The following is a 9,502-nucleotide window of genomic DNA, read 5'->3' as shown; positions in this document are numbered from 1 at the left end:
GTGAAGCTGCTCTGAGGTGTGTGGGTCCACAGGTCCTCCTGTGGGCTCAGCCTGCCTCTGTCCAAGGAAGCTGGGGACAAGGGGGCCTCTGGGTCTTGTCACTGCTCCTCTTCCCTTTTACAGTAAGGACACCAGGTTTCCCAAGTGTCGGGGGAGGGCTCTCGACTACCTCATTTTCAGTGGGCCAAAGTGACATGAAAGTCATTAAGTATATTCTGTATTTATTGAGCCCCTATTGTATGCAAAGATTGCTGTGAGTAGTTTGCTGGCTGCCTCTTTCTCCATCCTTAACCATTTTTTCCTTCTTCCTAACCAGCTCCCCCTTCCATTGCTTTTTTAAACCTGCCTACCAGCAGGGGGCGCCACATCTGGTGCTTGCTCAGGCAGAGCTGGCCCCAGGCCAGGGCCCAGTGCCCTTAGCAGGGTGAATGGCCATATTCTTGGGCCCAGTTAGCATTCCTGGTGGCTGCTGACTTCTCACTTCCAGTGCCAGCCAAGTCTCAGGTTTGTCTTTTCCTCTGGGGTTTTGTACCTCCTGCATTTTCTAGCAGGCTGCTTCTACTAGGGGTTTCGTAGCCTTTTCTCCTAAGGATCTGAACAACCAAAGAATACCCCAGAGGTTGAAATTGGCAGCGGACCTGATAGCTAAAACAGCATGGTTTGGCCCCACCCACTGTGGCACCTTAGGGGGCCATGACCATCACACCTGATGTCCCCGTTGCAAATCTGTGACTGTGGCCTTTGTCCCTGACTCCTGAGCTTCTGAGCGTCCTACAGCCCGCCTGCTGCCGCCTGCTGTGGAGTGACCATGACGGTATTTCTAGCAGCTCCCTGCTGCTGCTGAGATTTTTTTTTTTTCCCCTCCACATTTTTCCCTCTTTTAAAGAAGCTGGAAGGATTGTGCAACAAGTAATCTGAGAGTCCTGGGAACAGCTGTCCTGGCAGGAAGGAGGGCGAGATTTACAGTCTCAGAGCCGCCAGCCTGCAGGCTCCCAGGCTCCGGCAGTCCAGCCCTGGCGGCTCCCTCTGCTGCCTCCAGCTCCTTCCTCTTCCCAGGCACCCTCCCCACCTTGGGTTTTACGAGCCTCTCTTTTGTCTTCGTGGTCCTGACTTTTCCTTTGCCTTCTGTGTGCGCTGGAGAGCTCTGTCGGAGGCCAGCTGAGAGCTTTTACTCTTGGGAGGGACCCACCCTGTAGGTTTGTGCCCTGCAGCTCAGATGCTACAGGTTCCAAAGTGGGAGCCTGTGCCCTGGCACCACTGGATGTGGCCATCTGCCACCCCCATCCTGCACAGGAACCTGCACTTGCTCTCCGGGCAGCTCCTCCAGCAGCTGCTTGTGCTGGGTCCCTGGAGCTGGGTAGATTTCTCTGACCAGTTACAGGTGGTTCTGCCTTGCGGGGATGGGGCCTGGTGGGGGGCATTGAAGGTATTTCTCTTGGTGTTTGGGGGCTTAATGGTTTTGCCCTTGTTGTTCTTGTGTTTCCATTTGGATTAGTGCCGAAATTCCTAAGGGCCTATATTTGTCAGTTCTGCCGACACAGCCCCGAGACATGAGTCACCAAAAGAAATTGAACCAGAGGCACTAAGTCGGGGCTAGGGAAGTGGTACGTGGACTCCTCTCTGGCCACTGTCCATAGACAAGGATGCTGCTAGCTGCTCAGGACATGGGGGCTGGTCCTTGGGGCAAGGCTGCTTCAGGGAGGCAGTGCGTCCACAGACTGGGGCGGAGGGGGTGTTTCTTTTCCAGCTCCGTCCCAGGCCACTGTGTGTTCCTCCTGTTCAGCAGCATGCAGCACTGCTGGCCAGTCCCACCACATCTTTTGAACCCAGCTGTTACTTGAGTCGTGGTCTTCCACTGAGCTTTGATTCTGGTTAAACTCTGAATCTGCTTGAGGGACAGAAGGTGGTGGTACAAGTGCCACCCTCCCACTGCCCCTGAGCCATCTTAAGCTTTCACCCCATCACATTGCTGATGTCTGGCTCTTCCCAAATGCCACCCACAGATCTTTATGGGCAGGGGTGGCCACACAGTTCCTGTCACTCTCAGGAGCACCCCTGGCCTGGGCTGGGACAGGAGTTCAGGGAATTCTCTTGGACTTGGTTTTGGTCTTTTAGTTGCAGAGGGAGCACACTCCAGCTATTTTAGTCTCCTGGTTTCCTTTTCCCAGGATCGGAGCATGTGGGTGTTTCTTAATAGCTCCAAGGGGAAAAGGAATGCTTGATGTTTTGGAAAGATTTGAGCTGGAAAGTGCAGACAGAGGCCATGGGGCATTCTTCCCAGACAACCAGCCTCAGCTTCCGACCCCCTGGGGTCTTGGAAGGACTCCGTTCCAGTCCCATCTTGGGGCCTGCTGCTGCCTGCTCCAAGGGTGTGACGCACGCTCTTGGGGAGGGGGTAAGTCCCCTGGTGGGGGTGGGGGTAGGAAGAGATCTGGAGGACGGGACTATAGCCAGTCTGCCTGCACTGCCAGGTGACCCTCACACTCCCACACACACGCAGGGACGGATTTTAGGGCTTCATGGGCGAAGGTGAGCCTTGTGGAATGTGCCTTGAATGAGAGACCGGCCGGTGGGCGGGTTTTTCCCACATGCGCACTTGGGGACCATGGGAGTGCAGTGTTGGTTGCATCTGTGACTCTAACAGAAGCATCTGCTCTGCTAAATGGGTGGGAACGAGCCCCACACCCGCTCCCCGGTCAAGGGGAGCTGCATTCGATGCCTGGGACAAAGAAGGGACAGCTTTCTTCCTCCACCTGCTTTTATTTTTTGGTTTTTTTTCCTCCTTAACAGTGTGTGTAACTGGCTCCTCTTTTTATAATTTTTTTTGGTTTGTTTCTTGCAGTTGATAGGAATGCAGAGGTGAGGCTGTTAGCTAGAGGTCCTGCACTCCATATCTTTCTTAGGGTCTTTTCCTACCTCCACCCAAGCCCTGAGGAAGGGTCAGCATCACCTCCTTGAGATAGATAGGTGCAGAAAAGCAGACCCTGGGGGATAAGATCAGAATCCGTGGGCGCCTAATGCGCATGGCACACCAGGCTGGTCTTCAGAAGTGATGGCAAAGAGGACAGGCAGGGTAGCCTCTCAGATGCAAAGACCAGTAAAGGAAACACCAGCATGCACTCGGCGCATACGGAACTTGTTACTGGAAGCAGTTCTGTGTAGAAGCATAAACAGCATAAACAGACTCAGGCGGTTCTGGAGACATCCATGCGTGCCAGATCCGAGGCCTTTCTAAGGGAAAGGTGGGTCTGTCCCCACCTGCAGCTGGCCAGGCAGGGGGTGGAACTCCTAGTCTGCGGCGCTATTCTCTCGTGCCCTGACAGCAAGCAGGGCACAGGAGGCTGGCTTGGTCTGCGGTTCTTCTGTTCTTATGACTTGAACGGTACATTCCACACCATTTCTCTCACACTGGTTTCTCTCTCCCTCTATGTAGGTCCTGCCTAATCATTGGACACGGACTCTTAATAAAACGGTCTTCAGTTCCAGATTCCTTCCCAGCAAGCTATAGCTTAAGTCCATTTTCTTCCGTGAAAGGGACAGGACTCCATCAAGTTATGGAATTCCTCAGAGCCCTGGGCCTGTCCCCTGGGGTGGATTAGTCATGTCCAGCAGCTCACGCCTAGTCCCGCCTCCGGGAAGGCTGCCTGCCTGGCTGCCCGCCCGGGCCTCCTGTGTAAAGACTGCCTGGCTGTCCTGCCCCGCCTCCCTGGTCGTCTGGGGTCCTCTGGGTGGGTGGCATCTCCCAGAGGGTGATGACAGTCCCCCCTGCACACGCATACATGTGGTGCTGCTCCGTGTGCAAGACCCCAACACAAATATGTTTTCTCTCCTCATCCCTCCCTCTTTTTTGGGGACCCTGTATCCTAACTGGTTCCCTCCTGGACCTTGCAATGACGTTAGCCCAGGGAAGATCTCATTCACCCTAAGGAAGAACACTGTAACATCTAGAGCTTTCCTAAGTGAGGAATGGGGCTTTAGAGGAGAGGCCAGCTGGGCCCAAAGGCTCACTGGGGCTGTCCCTCAGCGTGCCTTCTCTCTGGTGACCTATAAGGTTCCATTAGCCAGAGGTTGTCACCAGCCACAGCTGATTCACAGCCCCCTGGAGTCCTCCTTTCTGTTTTCGTTGTTCCCACTGTTTCTGTTGGGCATTTTCCCAACTTCTTTGGCCTCTTCTCATAAAGTCACACAGGGAAAGTACTTCCTAAGCTGCCTCCCAATCCCTCCCTTCCCAGGTACTTAGAAGCAGGCTGCAGGAGCTGCCAGGCAGGCCATTAGTGAGGGACGTCTGGGGAGGAGTGGCCGTGTAGCCAGTTGACCTGGCTCCTCTAGCCCATCATCCTTTCCTTTGGTGGGGGTTGGGATCTGGGCTAGTGGCAAGAAAGGGTTCTTGAAACCCAGAGCACTGGACCAGTCAATCGTGAGGGCATCAGAGCCTTCGGACCCTGTTCCATGCACATGCAAGTAGTCTCCTAGTCTTCAGTCCCCTAGAGTGATGACAGCTGCTGGGGATGGGGCAGGTCAGGGTGGCCACATAATCCAAGCCCTCTGAGAGGCACTGAATAGGCTTTTTTTTTGCTCTAAAAATAAATGTCGGCCCTTTTTTGGTCATGAATCCAGCATCTCAGCAGAAAACTGCCTGACGTGAAAAGTTCCCTAAGGAATAGCATCTGCATTTCAGAGAGCTTTTTTTGTTTTATATATAGTTTGTGTGTATTTCTTCAAGGCCTAACCATCTTCTGGCATCTTGGAGTCTGCCTTCTGCTGGAGCTGGAAGCAGGCTTGAGGAGGTGCAGTTGGCCACCGCCTGTGTGGAAACCCTGGCACTCCTCCCCAGCTCCCTGGGGCCTTGGGCCCAAGCAGCTCTAACTGCCCCAGACTGGCCTTGGCCTTGGGTTCCAGGTTCAGCCTCCCCAGAGCCTCCAGGGCCTGCAGTGATACTTGGGAGTTCCTAGGCTGCTCCCTGATCCTGTAGCCGGTCAGCTTCCAGTCGAGCTCATTCGCCAAACAGACTATTTTGAGCTGCCCTTTGGCCTGTTCCTGATGTGTTCCCAGTACGGCTCAGCCTGGCTGGGGTCAGGGAGCTTCATGCCCGGAGATTCCCACAGCACAGTTGGGAAGCTGCTGGTATTGTCATTCTGGGAAGATTCTGCTGTCTTAGAACAAAAGTCAGGCTAGATTCCCACAGTGTCTGCCTGTTTGCCTCCCCACCCCTCCTTCCCACTCGTGTGCACATGGGCTGTAGCCACGGGCCAGCTGTCCTGCGTGGTCCTTGCAGCCTCGCTGTCCAGGGATCCCGTCCTTCTTGCCCATGGGGCTTCCGTCTGGCAGAGAACCTGATCTTTAGATTCAAGCTGTCACCTATGCCCAGTGCCCCAGGAACAGAGCAGAGAGAGCAGAAGCCCGCCCACTCCTTGTCGGCAGCCTCCAGCATGCGGACAGTGGGAGGTGCCAGCCGGGCCTGAGGAGTCGCTGTAGGAGGGGTGGGAGGCCTGGGCATCTGCTGGTGCTGAGGCTCCCAGCCGGTTCAGTTGAGGGGCTACGCACCTCTGCCCTTACCTTCTATCCTGTCTCCTTCCCTTGAGTTGTGGGGGAGTGGGGAGGAATCAGTGTTTTAATCAGATTTTACAAAAACGTTTTAATTCTTTGTACAATTACCATCCTATGTAAAGATGAAACTTGTGTTGAGTTCAAGATTTTAATGGAATAAAGATCACACAGTACTTGAGGCCATCTTCATGTAACCCTTTCTAGAGAGTTTTGTGTGGGGGTGTCTTGGGGCTGGTGTGTTGTGAAGTTGTGCACTTCCTGTCTTGTCTTCCTACCAGTAACTCCAACATGAGGCCCAGGACACGTGAGCCAGATGTGGCTGTCCCAAAGAGGCTCCAGCACCCCTTGGTCCCCACTGCTGGCCCCTTTAGTCCTCTGGTCCTGGTGGTCTGCTGCACACCTCCCACCTTCTCTCCCACTCTAGGCCTGCCCCTCCCAGCACTTCTGTGGAGCCCTGGGATGGTACTCCCAGTGACCTTTCTAAGGCAGCTGAAAGCCACTCCCTGGATCCTTAAGGGCCCCATTGCACTTTTTCCCCTCTAGTTCCCAGGTAGGCCTCTCTGCTCATGGCTGCAGGGAGATGGTGTGGGTTCAGAGCCACTGTCCCTCTTTTCTGATGAAAAAAAGTGTTTCCTCCCAAGGCCATGAGATGACAGGCCACCCCTACCCTGCCCAGCCTTCTCCCCATGACACAGTGGTCTCTCCTGGTCAGACTTGACCCATTGGTCCCCTCCCTCCAAAGGCATGCCAGCATGCAAGCAGCCGCCCCCAGCCTCCCCACCTGCAGTTTCTGTTACTGGAATCCATGCTGGGAGAGGAGCCCAGCCTGGAGGAATGCTCCGGCCTCTTTCTCCCACTCCCTTGGGTCAGCAGCCTCTGTGTACCATGCTTTATCCCTGTGTGTGTAGGGTCCGCTTGGTCCTGGGCCTCCAGCCTCTCCTTTTCCATCCTGCGGCTGCCAGACACCCTGTGGCCTGATCCTGCAAATCACCCAGATGGCTCCCTTTTGTATGTGTGATCCTCAAGAGTGTCCTCACCAGCTTTTGTATGTGACCCAAAGAGTTCTACGCCCTGTATCCTGGCATCTCTCAAGTCTGGGTTTGGGGCTCGGCCTACAGTTCCTGTGTCCCAGGTGTCCCTAGTCGCTGCCATTTGTATGAGACATGTCTGTAGCTGCTGAGTTTTGTGTCACTGTCTTATCACTTGCATGGAATGGTGAGCTTTTGCAGGGCACAAAGTCCCTTCTCATAGCCCTTTTGGTGACACGTCGCACCAAGGCTGTGCACCTCACAGAAGTTTAGCACGGCCTTCCATGAAGCAGCTTTGGAGCTAGCAGTGGAGCTAGCCCCGCTTTGGGCAAAAGCATGTGTCCTCCAACACCAGCAGCAAGAGCCAACACCCTGGCAAGGAGCTCAGGGAATGCCAGGCAAAGCCATGAGGTGCTTCTCAGTGACAGGAATCCGAAAGGCACCATGGGTCCTACCTCCCACCTGGTGGTTGGTGACTTCATTTCCTAGCCCTTGAGCACTGGCTGGGCTTTCTCTCCTCTGAGGTTTACACCCAGCAGTGTTTGGCAAAGGGCATCCAGCTGGCAAAAGTTCCTTAGCATAAGCTTCTAGAGTGGGGGCAGAGGGAGTCATGCTGGCTCTTGCACACTCCTCACAGAGACAGGCACACCCCAGATTTATCCACACAGTGGTGGCAACAAGCCATTGGCTCCTGAGAAACCGGGACACATACTGCTTTCTCCCTGCAGCACATTGACTGTATCCCAACACAGGGACTTCTCTGAGGCCGGTCTCCTGAGAGGAAGGGGAGTCTGGCCAGTGGCCTCCTCCTCTGCTGGCAATGGCATTGAGTACCTCCCCCACTGGCTCCTGCGTCGTCCAGGGAGGCTGGCTGCCTGGCTGGCTTCTCTTCCTCCACAAAGTGCTCATGCTTGTCAGCACTCTCCTCACCTGTCCCATGGTTCTGTGGCCAGTCCTTGGCCCATGCTGGCACCAGTGGTCTTTCTCACCCCAACTCACGCATCTGTTTCCTCTGGGAGGATGGGAAGGAGCAAGCCTCAGAGGGCAATGCAGTTGGAGGCCACCGAGTTGTTACTTTTTAGCTGTGTGACCAGAACAAGTCCCTTAACTTCTCTGAGCCTCACTTTGCTAATTTGTAAAATGGGCAAGATCATTTCAAACACCATGGTTGTTGCAAGGCAAAGCAGGTTGGGGCGCAGATGCTCAGGTCACTGTAGAGGCTTCTGACCAGCAAATTGGAGGAGACGTTGGGCAAGGAGGTTTCTCGTAGCTCAGTTCCCAGTGCATTTGGGTGTCATCTTTTAACGGAGCTGGTGGTCCGGAGGTTGGCAGGCAGCTTTTCAGGCATGGTCCCCACTAGGAAAAAGCAGCAGGCAACTGGGTAGGTGGCACCCCACATGTCTTTCCCTCCCGTGTGACCAACTTCCATCCCAGACAGAACCCAGCCACCCTCCCTCTCCCTGTCACCAGTCCTCCTGAACTCATCCTCTGTTTTCTCCTTGCTCTGCGTTCAAGGCCAGCTCCCAGTCTTCTCCCCCGTAGGCTCACCACCTTCTCTTTTCCTCCACAGAGATGGCTCCGAAGTCAAAAAAGAAGGGGCACCCCGGGAGGGAGCAGAAGAAGGTATGTGGTTTCGGGGGTGTCCTTTAGCAGGCCACCTGTCTTTTGGGGCCCTGGAGGGACCCTGTGTCTGACCCAGATGGGTTTGGCCTGCCTGACGTCAGCCTGTCTGTCTGTCTGTCTGCAGCACCATCACCACCACCATCAGCAGATGCAGCAGGCCTCGGCCCCCGTGCCACAGCAGCCCCCACCGCCTCCCCAGCAGCCCCCACCGCCTCCACCTCCACAGCAGCAGCCCCCGCCCCCACCCCCTCCGCCCTCCATGCCACAGCAGGCAGCCCCTGCGATGAAGTCCTCGCCTCCACCCTTCATCGCCACCCAGGTGCCCGTCCTGGAACCCCAACTCCCAGGCAGCGTCTTCGACCCCATTGGCCACTTCACCCAGCCCATCCTGCACCTGCCGCAGCCCGAGCTGCCCCCTCACCTGCCCCAGCCTCCCGAGCACAGCACTCCGCCTCATCTCAACCAGCACTCGGTGGTCTCTCCTCCAGGTGAGCTGCAACCACACCCGCAACAGTGTGGGGAGGTCCCCTTCCCACCCTGGTCTTACCACGGTGACAGGGCACTCCGGGCGACCTGCAGAACCCCTCTTAACCTCAGTTGTCTCTAAGGGGAGGTTAGCAGCTTCTCGGGGCCATTATGGAAATTACACGAGAGGCCCCAGAACGGGCCTTGCACAGAGAGAGAGTGCTTTGGGTACAGAAGACACTGACTCAGATCTTCTGCTGGGCCAGGTGTGGTGTGAGATGGAAAAATATGTGATCCTCTGTAGCTCCCAGTCAGGGATAGGGGTTTGGGAGGGCGCACAGCCTCATCCGAGAGCGGACATACCTGTGGGAATCAGGAGGCACTTGCTCTGAGACCTGAAGGGCAGGTGCAGCAGTTCGAGGGAGGGGAAGGGAGGGGAGTTGGGGGTGTGGAGCATATGGGGCAAGATGATGCTGGAGAGGGGCCGGGTCCCGTAGGCCTCCCGGGATGCTGTCCTTATTCTGGAGCTTCTGGGAAACCGAGGATGGTGGAGAGGTTGCCAGTTGGAGGGAGACAAGTAGGAGGTCAGGATGGAGGAGAAAGGCTGGACCAGGGGCCACGGGGTGTGTGAGCCTCACCACCCTGCTACTGTGTCCTTCCAGCTTTGCACAACGCACTGCCTCAACAGCCATCACGGCCCAGTAACCGAGCTGCCGCCCTCCCCCCCAAGGCTGCCCGTCCCCCGGCCGTATCACCCGCCCTGGCCCAGCCTCCCCTACTCCCGCAGCCCCCCATGGCTCAGCCCCCCCAAGTGCTGCTGCAGGAGGATGAAGATCCGC

At 55.9% G+C, this 9,502-nt stretch overlaps 1 protein-coding gene across 1 annotated transcript in view; it reads left to right on the top strand.

Moving 5' to 3' along the window:
* Positions 1–9,502, top strand: part of BRD4 (bromodomain containing 4) — a 37,152-nt gene that overhangs the window by 22,440 nt on the left and 5,210 nt on the right. The window contains exons 11-13 of the mRNA XM_007461100.1: positions 8,146–8,198; positions 8,323–8,686; positions 9,326–9,500. Coding sequence (XP_007461162.1) covers positions 8,146–8,198; positions 8,323–8,686; positions 9,326–9,500 — 592 coding nt within the window. The remainder of the gene's footprint in view (positions 1–8,145; positions 8,199–8,322; positions 8,687–9,325; positions 9,501–9,502) is intronic.

The sequence above is a fragment of the Lipotes vexillifer genome, unplaced genomic scaffold (assembly GCF_000442215.2).
Source record: "Lipotes vexillifer unplaced genomic scaffold, Lipotes_vexillifer_v1.1 scaffold469, whole genome shotgun sequence".
NCBI lineage: Eukaryota > Metazoa > Chordata > Mammalia > Artiodactyla > Lipotidae > Lipotes > Lipotes vexillifer.
This window is presented reverse-complemented; position numbering and strand designations above follow the sequence as displayed.